The sequence below is a fragment of the Nerophis lumbriciformis genome, linkage group LG27 (genome assembly GCF_033978685.3).
Source record: "Nerophis lumbriciformis linkage group LG27, RoL_Nlum_v2.1, whole genome shotgun sequence".
Lineage (NCBI taxonomy): Eukaryota > Metazoa > Chordata > Actinopteri > Syngnathiformes > Syngnathidae > Nerophis > Nerophis lumbriciformis.
In genome coordinates this window covers 425001-445487 of record NC_084574.2, presented here as the reverse complement: position 1 = coordinate 445487, position 20487 = coordinate 425001, and the positions used below count along the sequence as shown (strand labels likewise).

At 36.8% G+C, this 20487-nt stretch overlaps 1 protein-coding gene across 1 annotated transcript in view; it reads right to left on the bottom strand.

Annotated features, from left to right (window-relative positions):
• LOC133570266 (inactive rhomboid protein 2-like) overlaps window positions 1-20487 on the bottom strand; it is a 76487-nt gene that overhangs the window by 37707 nt on the left and 18293 nt on the right. The window contains exons 2-8 of the mRNA XM_061923097.2: window positions 11523-11672; window positions 6858-7009; window positions 6606-6789; window positions 6339-6542; window positions 1369-1497; window positions 953-1062; window positions 587-796 (exon numbers count right to left, since the gene is read on the bottom strand). Of these exons, the coding sequence (XP_061779081.2) occupies window positions 587-796; window positions 953-1062; window positions 1369-1497; window positions 6339-6542; window positions 6606-6789; window positions 6858-7009; window positions 11523-11660 (1127 nt within the window). The 5' untranslated portion in view covers window positions 11661-11672. The remainder of the gene's footprint in view (window positions 1-586; window positions 797-952; window positions 1063-1368; window positions 1498-6338; window positions 6543-6605; window positions 6790-6857; window positions 7010-11522; window positions 11673-20487) is intronic.

Sequence of the window (20487 nt, the reverse complement as noted above, 5' to 3'; positions counted from 1 at the left end):
TACTTTGTAAACACTTTAAGTGTGAAGACTTTCTTGAAGTGGATCATATTAGTACATTGTTTATTAATCCATTCCATCATTTAATTCCACATACTGATATACTGAAGGTCTTAAGTGTTGTACGTGCGTACAAATGTTTTAAATGACATTTTTCTCTGAGATTATATTTCTCCTGGGTGGATTTTAATTGTTTAAATGTTTATTATTGTAGCAATACGGTTGTTAAAGTTAATACATTTTCTGATTTGTGAATGCTTGAGAGGGACTTCTGTGTGTTGGCAGAGCAGAGCATACAGCACAGTTCAGCTTGTTGTTGTTGTTTTAGCTTGTTAGTAAAGAGACCGTTGTTATGTAGTACACTCTAGCACTTTATATTGTGTACACACCTTCATTAAAATAGGGACTTTTGTCAAGGCTGGAACCCATTATTCATATTTACATTGTTTCTTATGGAGACATTTGCTCCACTGTACAAACTTTTCTATTTACCAATCTGGTTGGAGAACCAATTAGGTTTGCAAATGGAGGTTCCACTGTGAAACACTGAGTGTGGAGAGAAGACAGAAGAAAGCTTCTGCTGCCCAACCTGTGGCTGTGGAAGTCATCCAGCTGTTTCTGGACGTTGCTGCTGATGCTGCGTCGGTAATGGCGGTTCAGCCACTTGCCCACCACGCCCATGCCGTAGTGACGCTTGTGTTTGTCGAAGGCAAAGTGCTTCACCTGGGAAGCGATGCGATGGCCGCGCCGAGGTTGGCTTTTCTCCTGCGCTGCTGTTGGTGTTCGAGATAAGTCCTTACTGAATATGGGGGTGAAGACAAAAGATAGGGTAGGTGCCTTTAAAGTAACACAACTTTTGTGTCATTTATTTCCATTTTTGTTCTGCCGGAACCCCTGGGTGTGCTAAAAAGAAGTAATTTCTCTTCAACCAGACAGTGATGGTGGTTTTACTCACAGGCCTGCTAACTTCTGCTCCAGTGGTTCACTTGAGGCAAAAGCGGCAGATATTGGCGGTGACTCAAACACATCATCTGCCATGGAGTACATCTCTCCATGGACGTCCACCTACACCAACATGGTCATGGAAAGCATCCAGAGAAAGACAGGGGACAAAGGTTTCACATAGTTTGAGTCAAAGTTTATCATTTTGATTTGAAATGATAAACATTGTTAATATGGATAGGCACTAGCACCCCCCACGATGGATGGGTTAGGTGCTCATTAAATGCTTAGTTTAATGGCTGGAAGGGGCTGTAATGACACAGGGTAGCCAGCAGAGGGCGTTGTCTAAATACAGTATGCAGTGTAGCAAGAAGGACTATGTGAGTGACAGCAGAACCTCAAAAGAAAGTGAGCTAAGATTATGCTGACCTTGCTAAAATACAGCGAGCCTGACATGTCTGCCGAGTCCACGGTGTCGTCGTCCATCCAGCTGGGTCTGACGAAGCTCCTTCTGGGGAAGCTGCGACCTGTGAGGGACCCCGCCAAGCCACTTCGGCCCTGGTTAAAAACACGCACATTGTTATTATCATCACAGCCACTTCTTCGCAAAACGCTAAATACTTTCTCAAATGTAGGACACTGGTGTCCAAAGTACAGACCAAGACTCTTTTATGGCCCACAGCTCATTTAAAAAAAATGTTCCCCCCCCAAAAAAAACATTAAAAACGGGAATAAAAGAGCAAACGAGAAATTGTTGCAATATTGAGACTAACACCACAAAGCTGCCATGAGGGCAGTTTTTTTACTTTAAAACTGCTATTGCTCCAAAAAGAATAAAAAGTGATATTTGACAGATAGATCTGAAGTTGATATAGAGATTTAAGCATTAAAAGTAAATTTTGATACTTGTCTTATTTTTGACGTATTTTTGAGTCAGGGCTTTTTGGATCCCCGAGATATTAAGTCTGATTTTTTTTACTGTAAAAAAAAAAGGAAGCAAAAGCAATGTTATTATGAATGATTGACCTATTAAAGGCTACAATTACTTCACATCAAATATTACATTTTTGCCTTTTGGGGGGTTGGGGGGGTTGCATATTTTGTGTTTTTCTTATTGAAAAAAGTGTGTTTTGACAAAAAGAGCAGACAATATATTTAAAAAAGTCTTAATGTCAACAGATAGATCTGAAGGTGATCTATAGATATGTAAGTATTGAAAGTTAAAAAATATGAATATATGATTTCTTTTTAACACTGTAATGACTGAGACCTATTTGGGACTCTCTAACATTCACCAAAATTGAGTGGAGACCTAACATTGTTTTGGTTTTAAAAATGAAAAATATTAAAATGCTTTCATTTTCAGTGGAAAAAGTTTGGACACCCCAATCTATTTAATATTCTACTACACCCAATTATACTACAGAAAGATCTGTAATCATTTGGATTTAAAGGGCAACTGCACTTTTTGGGGAATTGTGCCTATTGTTCACAATTATTATGAAAGTCATGACGATGGATGGATTTTTTTTAAAGCTTTCTAAATATTAAAAGTAAATAAAAGTCCAATGGGAGCTCCATTATTCCGCCCATAAAATCAGATAAATAACCATTCAAACACCGCCAACAATACTCCATTTACATTTGGGGACTTGAATATTAGCCAAGTATTAGTGATATTGTTATTATAAATATTAACAAGTATTAGTGATATTGTTATTATAAATATTAACAAGTATTAGTGATATTGTTATTATAAATATTAGCCAAGTATTAGTGATATTGTTATTATAAATATTAACAAGTATTAGTGATATTGTTATTATAAATATTAGCCAAGTATTAGTGATATTGTTATTATAAATATTAACATGTATTAGTGATATTGTTATTATAAATATTAACAAGTATTAGTGATATTGTTATTATAAATATTAGCCAAGTATTAGTGATATTGTTATTATAAAAATGAACAAGTATTAGTGATATTGTTATTATAAATATTAACAAGTATTAGTGATATTGTTATTATAAATATTAGCCAAGTATTAGTGATATTGTTATTATAAAAATTAACAAGTATTAGTGATATTGTTATTATAAATATTAACAAGTATTAGTGATATTGTTATTATAAACATTAACAAGTATTAGTGAAATTGTTATTATAAATATGAACAAGTATTAGTGATATTGTTATTATAAATATTAACAAGTATTAGTGATATTGTTATTATAAATATTAGCCAAGTATTAGTGATATTGTTATTATAAATATTAACATGTATTAGTGATATTGTTATTATAAATATTAACAAGTATTAGTGATATTGTTATTATAAATATTAGCCAAGTATTAGAGATATTGTTATTATAAATATTAGCCAAGTATTAGTGATATTGTTATTATAAATATTAACAAGTATTAGTGATATTGTTATTATAAATATTAGCCAAGTATTAGTGATATTGTTAATATAAATATTAGCCAAGTATTAGTGATATTGTTATTATAAATATTAGCCAAGTATTAGTGATATTGTTAATATAAATATTAGCCAAGTATTAGTGATATTGTTATTATAAATATTAACAAGTATTAGTGATATTGTTATTATAAGCGCTAACACAGACAAATTATTTATAGCGGCTTCGTGATCACTACCGTGTGTTCCTATGTTTACATCATGGAGTGGTCTGCTGCTTCCTCGCTTCCCTGCTCCCTGTTAGTTTATTCTAGATCATAAATCATAACTCTCACCTGGACATGAGACGTCTGGGTAGGTAATCCAACAAGCTGGAACTGGCAAGAACAAAGCGAAAAGCGCTTGTGCCCCCTGACCCCCACCCAGTTTCTTTGCAATGATTATGAGACATTTTTAATCTAAATAGGAATATATGAACATCCTAGCAGTCAACATCCAAATGGCAGCAGACATTGTACAGTAAGTGAAGTTTTATTATGTTTGTTGGCTCTAATGAAGTCTGCAGTGAGCAGAAATCTGTGATGAAGGGGAAAAAAGCCAACGTCATAATGCGTTTTTGAAATGAATGATGATCAAAAAATTACCTAAATATTAAATGTTATTATGAATGTTACTACATGACATCATGTATATATGACATGTTATTATGAATGTTACTACATGACATATATACTTACATCATGTATATATTACATGTTATTATGAATGTTACTACATGACATATATACTTACATCATGTATATATTACATGTTATTATGAATGTTACTACATGACATATATACTTACATCATGTATATATTACATGTTATTATGAATGTTACTACATGACATATATACTTACATCATGTATATATTACATGTTATTATGAATGTTACTACATGACATATATACTTACATCATGTATATATTACATGTTATTATGAATGTTACTACATGACATATATACTTACATCATGTATATATTACATGTTATTATGAATGTTACTACATGACATATATACTTACATCATGTATATATTACATGTTATTATGAATGTTACTACATGACATATATACTTACATCATGTATATATTACATGTTATTATGAATGTTACTACATGACATATATACTTACATCATGTATATATTACATGTTATTATGAATGTTACTACATGACATATATACTTACATCATGTATATATTACATGTTATTATGAATGTTACTACATGACATATATACTTACATCATGTATATATTACATGTTATTATGAATGTTACTACATGACATATATACTTACATCATGTATATATTACATGTTATTATGAATGTTACTACATGACATATATACTTACATCATGTATATATTACATGTTATTATGAATGTTACTACATGACATATATACTTACATCATGTATATATTACATGTTATTATGAATGTTACTACATGACATATATACTTACATCATGTATATATTACATGTTATTATGAATGTTACTACATGACATATATACTTACATCATGTATATATTACATGTTATTATGAATGTTACTACATGACATATATACTTACATCATGTATATATTACATGTTATTATGAATGTTACTACATGACATATATACTTACATCATGTATATATGACATGTTATTATGAATGTTACTACATGACATATATACTTACATCATGTATATATTACATGTTATTATGAATGTTCCTACATGACATATATACTTACATCATGTATATATTACATGTTATTATGAATGTTACTGCATGACGTATAGACTTGTCATGTATATATTACATGTTATTATGAATGTTACTACATGACATATATACTTACATCATGTATATATTACATGTTATTATGAATGTTACTACATGACATATATACTTACATCATGTATATATTACATGTTATTATGAATGTTACTACATGACATATATACTTACATCATGTATATATTACGTTATTATGAATGTTACTACATGACATATATACTTACATCATGTATATATTACATGTTATTATGAATGTTACTACATGACATATATACTTACATCATGTATATATTACATGTTATTATGAATGTTACTACATGACATATATACTTACATCATGTATATATTACATGTTATTATGAATGTTACTCCATGACATATATACTTACATCATGTATATATTACATGTTATTATGAATGTTACTACATGACATATATACTTACATCATGTATATATTACATGTTATTATGAATGTTACTGCATGACGTATAGACTTGTCATGTATATATTACATGTTATTATGAATGTTACTACATGACATATATACTTACATCATGTATATATTACATGTTATTATGAATGTTACTACATGACATATATACTTACATCATGTATATATTACATGTTATTATGAATGTTACTACATGACATATATACTTACATCATGTATATATTACATGTTATTATGAATGTTACTACATGACATATATACTTACATCATGTATATATTACATGTTATTATGAATGTTACTACATGACATATATACTTGTCATGTATATAAAACCCTAATGGAGGTGTTTGGATGTTTTTTATAGACAGAACTGAACGGCTCCCACAGGAGTTGTAAGCGGATTTTTGAACGCATTTATTAAATATTTAGAATGCATTAAAAAAAATCCATCCATCGTCATCTCTTTCATAATTCATGATTGTGAGCGATATGCAAAATTAAAAAAAAAAGTGCAGTTGCCCTTTAACATTGGATGTGAGTATTTTATATTGGATTAGAGTGCAGAAGAAGACAGAAGAATCCCAGCTTTTTGCACCATCAATGAAAGTGTATGCAATGTTGCCGCTAATGGTTTGTGTTTTTTGTACAACATGTGCATGGACCAACACACACTTTCTGAAGTCCTACCTACCCTCAGCAGGTTGTTGGCAGCACGGATGCTCATGCGGGCCACGGACTCCCTCTTACGTTTGGGGAAGCGGCTGTACCCTGAGCGCTGGCTGGTGAAGGAGCTGAGCGAGGTGACCCCAGGGGTGATAGGATACCCCTTGGGGGAGCGAGGGTCTATCTCCTCTGGGTAACGGAAGGCTCGTCCCCGTGCCAATGGGTCCACGATCTAGCCAAAAGAAGATAAGCCATGTCAAGCCACATCTAGAGGCGTACATGTCTGGATGCCAACCTTAGGCATCTTCTGTGTTCCTGGGGATTCCAGACTCTGCTCCATGCTGGTGGCAGTGTCAGGCTCTCTGTATTGGGCTTTCAGCTTGCCGTAGCGCTGGCTGCAGTGGCGCAGGCTCTTCCTCTGCCAAACCTGCTGCTTGCTCTCGCAGTCCTCTCCCACTCCAAACCACTGGGCCGTGTTCCTGCACGTGTAAAGAGAGCAGGGAATAAGCAGGAAGACAAGAAGAAGAAGAAGAAGATGTAATCTTACTTGCGAATGCTTTGTGAGAGAGAGGTCTGCCTTCCAAACTTTTCCCTTCTCTCTGAGGCTGAGAAGCCTCCATCTCCAGCTGCGCCCAGACTCTCTGACATGGAACCAGTTGCTTGGCCACTCATGCTTTTCTTTAAAGATGGCCGCACGGACTTAATAGACCAAAGGGAGGGGAAAAAAATGACACTCTTTATAAAGTGAAACCACGATTTACCAACCCCTCTGTTTGCAAAGTTTTACATTGACAAAAGCATTTTGTAAATAGAAAAATAGATGTATAAATTGCATGAAAGCAGATTTATTTTTCACTACTGTCATAGCAAATATTCAGCTTTCTTTGGGCCATTGAATGAATAAAATGAAGAAATGACATGAGGACTGCTAGTGACCTACCAAACAGTTTAACAAAGATTTTAATAGCACAACTTAAATGTGTTTCAACCTTAAATACATTAGCGTCTAAGTAACCTTTTGAAAGAAATGAAAGCATATAACGAGCGTGCTTGGCTTGGCAAATATATGCATGCTTTCAACAGTAGTTGCTCTCCATGAATAGTTGAAAAGGTAGCAACACTGTTTACTATCCACTCAGTGGGACTAAAAGTCATGCTTGTATTCAGAGCAACGGGCCTATAAGGGGCCTATAAGCATACTTGCCAACCCTCCCGGATTTTCCGGGAGACTCCCGAAATTCAGCTCCTCTCCCGAAAACCTCCCGGGACAAATTTTCTCCCGAAATTCAGGCAAACCTGAGTGAGCCTGTTTTCACGTTCGCTTTCCCACAATATAAACAGCATGCCTGCCCAATCACGTTATAACTGTAGAATGATGGAGGGCGAGTTCTTAGTTTCTTATGTGGGTTTATTGTTAGGCAGTTTCATTAACGTCCTCCCAGCGCGATAACAACACACAACAACAGCAGTCACGTTTTCGTCTACCGTAAAGCAGTTCGTCTGCCGTAAACAGCAATGTTGTGACACTCTTAAACAGGATAATACTGCCATCTACTGTACATGCATACGTGACAATAACATCTAGGGCTTTTAGAGAGTGCAGTGCACAACTGCGCACACAACAAGGAGACGAAGCAGAATGCATCATCAGAGAGGGTGTTCAGCATGGTTAGAAAAATAGTGACAGAGAATAGAACAAGGATGGACAATTCAACCCTTAACTCAACAATGAGTAGATGAGTGTTATGTGTGTGTATATGTGTAAATAAATGAACACTGAAATTCAAGTATTTCTCTTATTTATATATATATATATATATATATATATATATATATATATATATATATATATATATATATATATATATATATATATATATAAATAAAATAAATATATATATATATATATATAGCTAGAATTCACTGAAAGTCAAGTATTTCTTATATATATATATATGAAATACTTGACTTGGTGAATTCTAGCTGTAAATATACTCCTCCCCTCTTAACCACGCCCCCGAACACGCCCCCCCACCTCCCGAAATCGGAGGTCTCAAGGTTGGCAAGTATGCCTATAAGGGGCCTGTAAGGGGCCTGTAAGGGGCCTCCTTCTCACAAACTGCAGGACAGCTGTCCAACGTGCTCCTCTGCCCTGGCAAAATGCAAACATATATCATTGTTCTGTTATAATTATTATTATTATTCAATGGGAATGGTTTTCATCGTACATTATTCAGTTCCTGCAGGATTTCACTTTTTTGTGATTTTTGTGGCCTAAAATGCCAGAATTCATGGCAGAAATGTGCAAGTTTGAGGCTTTTTTTTCTCCAAAAACATTGAATCAAATTGTAATTTTAAGAATTTTCTACCTATGTTTTAAGTTTTCCTTTTAAGCTAACCGACACTTTATTGATGCTTTACTCGTTTCATACAACACTGATTGAAAAGTAGACACTAAATGGCAGTAACAGCACATACTCAGAGATCGATGTCAAATTACTGTACTGTTTGAATTATTAGTAATACTTATAATTGCAGAAAGAAACACCACTAAAGGCGTTCTTATTGTCTGTCGTCTGCAATGTCGTACACAAGTTGCAGACATTCTTCGTGTTTATTTGATGCTTGAGGAGTTTGTCCATCTTAAACATTCATTTATGTCCAAACACACGTCAAACCACGCCTGTTAAGAGCAATTTATAGCAGTCATTTCCGTTGGGAAATGACAATGAGAGAATATTATCACACTTCAACATCCCTGTCATGTACAAAGCCCAAAAGCAGTGAAGTTGTCACGTTGTGTAAATGGTAAATAAAAAGAGAATACAACAAATCCTTTTCAACTTATATTCAATTGAATAGACTGCAAAGACAAGATATTTCATGTTCACGCTGAGAAACTTTCTTGTTTTTTTGCAAATATTAGCTCATTTGGAATTTGATGCCTACAACATGTTTCAAAAAAGCTGGCACAAGTGGCAAAAAAGAGTGAGAAAGTAGAGGAATGCTCATCAAAGACTTATTTGGAACATCCCACAGGTGAACAGGCTAATTGGGAACAGGTGGGTGCCATGATTGGGTATAAAAGCAGCTTCCATGAAATGCTCAGTCATTCACAAACAAGGACGGGGCGAGGGTCACCACTTTGTCAACAAATGCCTGAGCAAATTGTTTAAGAACAACATTTCTCAACAAGGAATTTAGGGATTTCACCATCTACGCTCCGTAATATCATCAAAAGGTTCAGAGAATCTGGAGAAATCACTGCACGTAAGCCATGATATTACACACCTTGGATCCCTCAGGCGCTACTGCATCAAAAAGCCACATCAGTGTGTAAAGGATATCACCACATGGGCTCAGGAACACTTCAGAAAACCACTGTCAGTAACTACAGTTGGTCGCTACATCTGTAAGTGCAAGTTAAAGTGCAAAGCCAAAGCCATTTATCAACAACACCCAGAAACACTTCGCTGGGCCCGAGCTCATCTAAGATGGACTGATGCAAAGTGGAAAAGTGTTCTGTGGTCTGACGAGTCCACATTTCAAATTGTTTTTGGAAACTGTGGACGTCGTGTCCTCCGGACCAAAGAGGAAAAGAACCATCCGGATTGTTCTAGGCCAGTAGTCGGCAACCCAAAATGTTGAAAGAGCCATATTGGACCAAAAATACAAAAACAAATCTGTCTGGAGCCGCAAAAAAATGAAAAGCCATATTACATACAGATAGTGTGTCATGAGATATAAATTGAATTAAGAGGACTTAAAGGAAACTAAATGAGCTCAAATATAGCTACAAATGAGGCATAATGATGCAATATGTACATATAGCTAGCCTAAATAGCATGTTAGCATCGATTAGCTTGCAGTCATGCAGTGACCAAATATGTCTGATTAGCACTCCACACAAGTCAATAACATCAACAAAACTCACCTTTGTGCATTAATGCACAACGTTAAAAGTTCGGTGGACAAAATGAGACAGAAAAAGAAGTGGCATAAAACACGTCCTAGAAAGTCGGAGAAAGTTATACATGTAAACAAACTATGGTGAGTTCAAGGACCGCCAAAATTAGTAGGACAAAACGGTACTTGCCAAATACTCGAATCGGTGAAGCATGTTTAATATAAACAGTGTGCTTTATAACAATTAGGGAGGTTTGTGTCATGTTTGTCCTCCTACAGAAACCATATTAAAACAAAAAATAAATTATTTCCCCTCATCTTTTTCCATTTTTCATACATCTTTGGAAAAGCTCCAGGGAGCCACTAGGGTGGCGCTAAAGAGCCGCATGCGGCTCTAGAGCCACGGGTTGCCGACCCCTGTTCTAGGCACATAGGGTAAAAGTCAGCATGTGTGATGGTATGGGGGTGTATAAGTGGCCAATACATGGGTAACTTACACATCTGTGAAGGCACCATTAATGCTGAAAGGTACTTACAGCTTTTGGAGCAACATATGTTGCCATCCAAGCAACGTTATCATGGACGCACCTGCTTATTTCAGCAAGACAATGCCAAGCCAGGTGTTACAACAGCGTGGCTTCATAGTAAAATAGTGTGGGTACTAGACTGGCCTGTCTGTAGTCCAGACATTGAAAGAATGGGAAAGAATTCCACTTCAAAAATGTGTCCCCTCAGTTCCCAAACCTATACTGAGTGTTGTTAAAAGGAAAGGCCATGTAACACACTGGTAAAAATGCCTTTTTTGCAATGTGTCGCTGCCATTAAATTCTAAGTTCATGATTATTTGCAAACAAAAAGGAAGTTTCTTCTGTTCTTATTTACCATTTCCACAACGTGACAACTTCACTGCTTTTGGCTTGTGTACATGTTGAAAATAATAAATGAATGTTATGGCCTTTACCTCTAACACATAAACTACAGGATATGAGTAAATATTGTTTAAGAGTTTGTTTGTTTTTTTAAAGTGAAACTTTTGTGTAAGCGTAAAAAAACCTCATAACATTTACAGTATATTAAAGTTCAAAAGATTGATATTTATATACTGCTTGAAAATAGCCCTGTTTTAAAATCCTAGTAAGTTTTGTTGACCTTGCCTCTTAAAAGAATCGAGAATCGTTGAGAATCGAAACAAGGAACCGGAATCCTCCAAATGTAAACAATGTGCAACCCTGCTAAGTCTACAGTAGCCATTTATTGTCATATTCAACTCATATCAAATAATACATAAGATTATATGTTAACCTACTTGCTTAGTAGTGTCACGGGACATCATCTCCTCAGGTTTAGGTATGGCTATGACAAGACTGGGCGGCTTCTTGCTTTTTAGGCGACTATTGGAGCGGCTGCCATTGGGAGGCGACTCCTTCCCCTCCTGCGATGGCATCCTGACACAATCCTGCAGAGAGGGAAAATAATGCTGTCAAACTATTCTCTTCTATGCAACCACAGCTTCAAGCAAGTGGCTCTCATCCAACTAAAATGCTGGCAACTTCCACTTTAAAACTGCACTTTTATGGAATGTTGTCTATCATTCACAATCCTCACGTAATACATATGTTTTTATTTTATTTTGCAGTTTAAATCGTAAATAAACGCCAACAAAAGTCCGCTAACAATGGAGCTAATGTGATTCCCTCTATCCCGCCTAAAAACGCTCTAAAAACATCTAAAATTCTCAATCAACGTGATGTAAGTACATATGTCATGTAGTAACATTCATAATAACATGTAATATATACATGATGTAAGTATATATGTCATGTAGTAACATTCATAATAACATGTAATATATACATGATGTAAGTATATATGTCATGTAGTAACATTCATAATAACATGTAATATATACATGATGTAAGTATATATGTCATGTAGTAACATTCATAATAACATGTAATATATACATGATGTAAGTATATATGTCATGTAGTAACATTCATAATAACATGTAATATATACAAGATGTAAGTATATATGTCATGTAGTAACATTCATAATAACATGTAATATATACAAGATGTAAGTACATATGTTATGTAGTAACATCATAATAACATGTAATATATACATGATGTAAGTATATATGTCATGTAGTAACATTCATAATAACATGTAATATATACATGATGTACGGTAAGTATATATATGTCATGTAGTAACATTCATAACAACATGTCATATATACATGATGTAAATGTATATGTCATGTAGTAACATTCATAATAACATGTAATATATACATGATGTAAGTGTATATGTAAAGTAGTAACATTCATAATAACGTGTAATATATATACATGATGTAAGTGTATATGTAAAGTAGTAACATTCATAATAACATGTAATATATACATGATGTAAGTATATATGTCATGTCGTAACATTCATAATAACATGTAATATATACATGATGTAAGTATATATGTCATGTAGTAACATTCATAATAACATGTAATATATACATGATGTAAGTATATATGTCATGTAGTAACATTCATAATAACATGTAATATATACATGATGTAAGTATATATGTCATGTAGTAACATTCATAATAACATGTAATATATACATGATGTAAGTATATATGTCATGTAGTAACATTCATAATAACATGTAATATATACATGATGTAAGTATATATGTCATGTAGTAACATTCATAATAACATGTAATATATACATGATGTAAGTATATATGTCATGTAGTAACATTCATAATAACATGTAATATATACAAGATGTAAGTATATATGTCGTGTAGTAACATCATAATAACATGTAATATATACATGATGTAAGTATATATGTCATGTAGTAACATTCATAATAACATGTAATATATACATGATGTAAGTATATATGTCATGTAGTAACATTCATAATAACATGTAATATATACATGATGTAAGTATATATGTGTCATGACTTGGTCCTGGGGTTTAGTTTTTCTAGAAGGCAACGGAAAGTTGGCTCGGGCGAGACGGGAATGTGAGAACATATTTATTTAATTTTATCAAAAAAAAGTACAAACGAAAAGCGCGCACAGTGGCGGAGAAACAACTTGGCTATGAAAACAAATACTTGCATAAAGGCAGAAACTATGAACAACAAAAAAACACTAACTGTGGCATTAATAAACAAAACTTACTTGGCATGGACAAAAGGAGCAGCGTGAACGATGGACATGAAAAAAGTGTCAGAAATGTGCAGAGCATAAATGTGGGATGTCACCAGAAAGAGAAACTGAAAACAATGAACTTAAATACTACAGACATGATTAACGAAAACAGGTGCGTGACTCAAAACGTGAAACAGGTACGTGACGTGACAGGTGAAAACTAATGGGTTGCTATGGTGACAAACAAGAGTGCACAATGAGTCCAAACGTGAAACAGGTGAAACTAATGGGTAATCATGGAAACAAGACAAGGGAGTGAAAAGCCAGAAACTAAAGAGTCCAATAACTAAACAAAACATGACTAAAACAAAACATGATTACACAGACATGACAATATGTCATGTAGTAACATTCATAATAACATGTAATATATACATGATGTAAGTATATATGTCATGTAGTAACATTCATAATAACATGTAATATATACATGATGTAAGTATATATGTCATGTAGTAACATTCATAATAACATGTAATATATACATGATGTAAATATATATGTCATGTAGTAACATTCATAATAACATGTAATATATACATGATGTAAGTATATATGTCATGTAGTAACATTCATAATAACATGTAATATATACATGATGTAAGTATATATGTCATGTAGTAACATTCATAATAACATGTAATATATACATGATGTAAGTATATATGTCATGTAGTAACATTCATAATAACATGTAATATATACATGATGTGATGTAACAGGCACATTCATAATAACATGTAATATTTACGTATTTTGCTCATTTTAAGCAAAAGGCTGCTTAAGAATTTCACAGACGCATCACAACATTCACTTTTCTCTTCAACAATAACAACACTACTACACATGGCAGACTTCATGAGAGACAACAAAGACTATTTTAGGACAAATAATGATCCAGAACCTTATATTTTTGTTCCTGAATATAAGAAGGATAAACTGCAAGTTTTGAAAGCTGTGTGCTAAACTGATTCAGCTTAAGTGAAACAATAAGCATCATCCAGCAGTATTGCTAAGTGTTAAACAAGATATACAAACTACCAACATAATAAAACAATCACTTACTGTACAATGTCTGCTCTCACTGTGATAAAGACTGAAGGGATGTTTATATTTTCCCATTTAGATGAAGAATTAAGCATAATCCTCACACAGGTAAACAAAATAAAGGTTAGCTCTCTGTGATCAAGGCGCAACTAAAAGTTTGCCTGCGTTAGCGCTTATAATAACAATATCGCTAATACTGGTTTAGTAATCCAGGTCACGACATGTATATGGAGTATTTTTGGCGGCTTTTGGATGTCTTTTAGAGGGTTTATGGGAGCAAATAATGTACTCCCATTAGCTGCATTGTTAGCCATCTGTCATGTCTGTGTAATCATGTTTTGTTTTAGTCATGTTTTTAGTTATTGGACTCTTTAGTTTCTGGCTTTTCACTCCCTTGTCTTGTTTCCATGATTACCCATTAGTTTCACCTGTTCCACGTTTGGACTCATTGTGCACTCTTGTTTGTCACCATAGCAACCCATTAGTTTTCACCTGTCACGTCACGCACCTGTTTCACATTTTGAGTCACGCACCTGTTTTCGTTAATCATGTCTATAGTATTTAAGTTCATTGTTTTCAGTTTGTCGTTCTGACGACATCTCCACATTTATGCTTCTGCACACTCTCCACACAGCCTTAAGACCCTTGCTGCTATTTTTTCATGTCCATCGTTCACGTTGCTCCTTTTTGTCCATGCCAAGTAAGTTTTGTTTATTATTGCCACAGTTAGTCTTTTTTGTTGTTCATAGTTTTTGCCTTTGTGCAAGTATTTGGTTTCATAGTTTGTTCTCCGCCATTGTGCGCGCCTTTTGTTTACTTCCTGTTTTTGTAGTTTAAATAAAAATGTACTTAAATTCCCGTCTCGCCCGAGCCAACGTTCCGTTGCATCCCGGAAAAGCAAACACCCAGGACCAAGTCATGACACCATCTCGTACTTGCCGTATTTTACAACTCAGAATGCATTAAAAAAACAAAACAAGAATGTGCTTGTCTTACATAGGGACAGTGAATGATAGGCAAAACTACCAAACAAGTGCAGTTCTCCTTTAAATTAGTTGTTCAAGGGTCATGTTTTTAACTAACACTGAGGAAAAACAGGAGTGTTAGGAATACAAATGCCTGATCACACTTAAACAGGAGTGTTAGGAATACAAAATGCCTGATCACACATAAACAGGAGTGTTAGGAATACAAATGCCTGATCACACATAAACAGGAGTGTTAGGAATACAAATGCCTGATCACACAAAAGAGTAAAGCAACAACAGCCATGCCGGCAGGAGCGGTCATTTACAGATGTATCGTTGTTTATTTTAGGAATGAAATGTAATTAATGATTTCATTTGAAGACATCCTAACTCGGCTGCCATCGCTGGCTTATTGCTTTATCTAACTCCACGTGGATATGATTGATCTAATTAGCCAGAGGATGAGGATACAGAACGGAAAGAGCAGCAGGTATCAATCAGAAATCAATGAGTGGTGGCATCTGGTTAGGAGACTTGTCATGTAATGATACAGCATCTGTTGGGTGACAGAAGATGATATCAATCAGGTGTGAATCCAGCTGCTTAGGTTAGATGAGATCCTGCATTGCCTGCTTCTAGAATGCTCTGAAGCCAAAACATAAGAGCTAAAGAAGTATTTGACTCAATCTATCCATTTAGAAAAGAGAGTGACAAATACTGACAGACAATCATTTTCGTATTCCAGGTCAACTTAGTCCAGTCCAGGGCAGAAACATGTGCAAACTTACTTGCCACCTCTTCTGTCACCAACACTCTGCACAAAGTCTCACCAACACTCTGCACAAAGTCTCACCAACACTCTGCACAAAGTCTCACAAACACTCTGCACAGTCTCACCAACACTCTGCACAAAGTCTCACAAACACTCTGCACAAAGTCTCGCAAACACTCTGCACAAAGTCTGACAAACACTCTGCACAAAGTCTCACAAACACTCTGCACAAAGTCTCACAAACACTCTGCACAAAGTCCCACAAACACTCTGCACAAAGTCTTACAAATACTCTGCACAAAGTCTCACAAACACTCTGCACAAAGTCTCACCAACACTCTGCACAAAGTCTCACCAACACTCTGCACAAAGTCTCACAAACACTCTGCACAAAGTCTCACAAACACTCTGCACAAAGTCTCACAAACACTCTGCACAAAGTCTCACCAACACTCTGCACAAAGTCTCACAAACACTGCACAAAGTCTCACAAACACTCTGCACAAAGTCTCACCAACACTCTGCACAAAGTCTGACAAACACTCTGCAGTCTCACAAACACTCTGCACAAAGTCTCACAAACACTCTGCACAAAGTCTCACAAACACTCTGCACAAAGTCTCACAAAAAGGTCCATTCAGTCATGACCATCTTGAGAGCTTGTTGACTTGTGGTCCATGTAATCAAAGTGGGGCTGAGGGTGTGTGTGTGTGTGTGTGTGTGTGTGTGTGTGTGTGTGTGTGTGTGTGTGTGTGTGTGTGTGTGTGTGTGTGCGCGTGTGTGTGTGTGTGTGTGTGTGTGTGTGTGTGTGGCAGGAATGGCAGCAGCACAGAAACTTGACACCAGCTCAGTCAATAGCCTCATTTTCTTCTCCAACAGCCTCACATTGTTCATTTCACTTAGCGTGCGCACATTTTTCTTTCATGACAACCGGCCGTATGCTGTCTTTGTCATTATGGCTTGTAAATATTTCAAAGGATATCTAAAAGCATAATCCCCAGAGAGGAGAAGATATGAAACACCCAGCCACTTAGATAATGAAATAGCTTCACTAATGGACAGGGAAGCTGAAGTCTAAGTACTCCAGCAGATACGAGACTGTGCTCATGACAATTCATACACAATATCATCAATATTGACCAATAATTGGACAAATGCCTAATTGTACTTCATGCCTAAATACTGTACCTTATGCTAACTTTAAATATTCATAAATCCGAGTCAAAGTCATATTTTTCCCAGTTTGGGCTTTTGAAGTTTTTCTTTGCCCGGATGTGGGTTCAGATCAGGGGGTGTCACGGTGTGTGAAACTCGTTAAGACACATGTGATGAAGGGCTTTACAGCAGAGCTGGGCAAATATTTTGACTGGGGGGCCACATTGAGACACAAAATGTGTCTGAAGGGCCAATAATTTATAATGTATAAATGATATATACACATTTAGCAGTAAACATCTGCTGTACAGTATGTGTGTTTGGATCCCTTTTTTCCAGGAACACTAATACTAAAAGTCACAATGTCCCATAGAGTTCTAAAAAAGTTATCACAGACCACCTCAAAAAAACGGAATGGAATTGTATAGTTTTTTACTGAATGGGACACCCAAAATGAACATGAAAATAAAGAAAGTGTGATTTACAATATTAACTATGAACAAATAAAAGACTGAATATTAACAACATATGAACATCTTTTACTTGTCAGAGCAGCTCACTTCTCACGCTTAAAACTCATTTGTATACCATCCATCCATCCATCTTCTTCCGCTTATCCGAGGTCGGGTCGCGGGGGCAGCAGCTTAAGCAGGGAAGCCCAGACTTCCCTCTCCCCAGCCACTTGGTCCAGCTCTTCCCGGGGGACCCCGAGGCGTTCCCAGGCCAGCCGGGAGACATAGTCTTCCCAACGTGTCCTGGGTCTTCCCCGCGGCCTCCTACCGGTGGGACGTGCCCTAAACACCTCCCTAGGGAGGCGTTCGGGTGGCATCCTGACCAGATGCCCGAACCACCTCATCTGGCTCCTCTCCATGTGGAGGAGCAGCGGCTTTACTTTGAGCTCCTCCCGGATGGCAGAGCTTCTCACCCTATCTCTAAGGGAGAGCCCTGCCACCCGGCGGAGGAAACTCATTTCGGCCGCTTGTACCCGTGATCTTGTCCTTTCGGTCATAACCCAAAGCTCATGACCATAGGTGAGGATGGGAACGTAGATCGACCGGTAAATTGAGAGCTTTGCCTTCCGGCTCAACTCCTTCTTCACCACAACGGATCGATACAGCGTCCGCATTACTGAAGACGCCGCACCGATCCGCCTGTCGATCTCACGATCCACTCTTCCCCCACTCGTGAACAAGACTCCGAGGTACTTGAACTCCTCCACTTGGGGCAAGATCTCCTCCCCAACCCGGAGATGGCACTCCACCCTTTTCCGGGCGAGAACCATGGACTCGGACTTGGAGGTGCTGATTCTCATCCCAGTCGCTTCACACTCAGCTGCTCATTTGTATACTGTACTTTAAATACACCCCTTTTTAGACCAGTTGACCTGCCGTCTCTCTTTTCTGCTCTGCCCACCTCTCCTGCGTGGAGGGGTTATCAGGTGACCAGGAGGAAGCGCTAGCTGTTCCAAGTCAAGACCCGGGGTGGACCACTCCTCTGTGCATCAGTTGGTGACGTCTCTACACTGCTGACTTGTCTCCACTCATGATGATCCCCTGCTGGTCCCACTATGGACTGGACTTTCACATGAAGTCCACTATGGACTGGACTTTCACATGAAGTCTGGACCACTACTTATGCATCAGTCGGTGACGTACATATAGTATTTGGCCTCATGGCATCAATGAAAGGTTTGACCATTGCAGATGTTGGAGCGAACTACAGCAACCTATTCACTGAGGTCAAGACAGGAAGGCCCTACAGAGGGTGACCAGGACAGCAGAGAAGATTATCGGCCGCCCTCTGCCCTCCCTACAGGACATTGCTCGCTCTCGCTGCCTCGGCAGTGCAAATAAAACCCTGGCAGACATTTCTCCTCCTGGTCAGCACTTGTTCAACCTGCTGCTATCAGGGAAGACATTTTGGTAGCAAAAGAGCAGGACAAGCTGAGTAAAAAACAGTTTTTATGCATGGGCCATTAGGATATTGAATCTCTCCCAATAGCTTACACCGTTTGTCACTGTTGCACTGCTCTTTGTACTAGTATTCATGGATTTATTTTGAACACGTTACTTATTGTTTGTCTTGTCGTTTAACTGCACTTGCAATTTCGTCTTGCTGCCATGTCTGATCCCAATAAGACGTTCTATTCTGTTCGTTACAGATTCCAACGAGTCACATGTCAAAGTCAGAGGCATCTCAGCGGCCCTCGTCACTTTCCAATCCTTTCACTTGGAAGGTTGCCGTGCCAACAAATACCTGCCCAAAACGGTTCATCAAAACACCTTCACGGTGCAGAATGTATACTGTAGCTCTTCTATAAGCAGTCTCACTGTCACCATGCTTGATGCAAATAACACCCGAGACTTGTGTGAGAGAGAGAGAGAGAGAGAGAGAGAGAGAGAGAGAGAGAGAGAGAGAGAGAGAGAGAGAGAGAGAGTGCAGTGTTAATCCTGACTGGCCTTTGCTCATTCATTCACAGCTGTTGTAAATACACATATGACAAAGTGCATGCATGTTCTAAATGCCTTCATGTGGGCAAGATGCTTTATTGGCTACTGAGCAGCACCACTTGGACTCAGAGTGCTCACATAGTTCAGCACAGACATGCACGGAAAAACAACTGTATCATTTCACAACTAACACAATCTAGTAGTGAGCAGGTGTTGCATCATTAGTAGTAGTAGACAAAGTTCTTAGTAAAGCATATGAGAAATAGAAGTGATCACACATGGCTGCTGTGCAAACATCTGCAGTGTATATTTGCCATGTTTCACACCATGACTGAAGGTGGAGAAACAACAACATGTAGTGTGTATATTTGCCATGTTTCACACCATGACTGAAGGTGGAGAAACAACAACATGTAGTGTGTATATTTGCCATGTTTCCCACCATGACTGAAGGTGGAGAAACAACAACATGTAGTGTGTATATTTGCCATGTTTCACACCATGTCTGAAGGTGGAGAAACAACAACATGTAGTGTGTATATTTGCCATGTTTCCCACCATGACTGAAGGTGGAGAAACAACAACATGTAGTGTGTATATTTGCCATGTTTCACACCATGACTGAAGGTGGAGAAACAA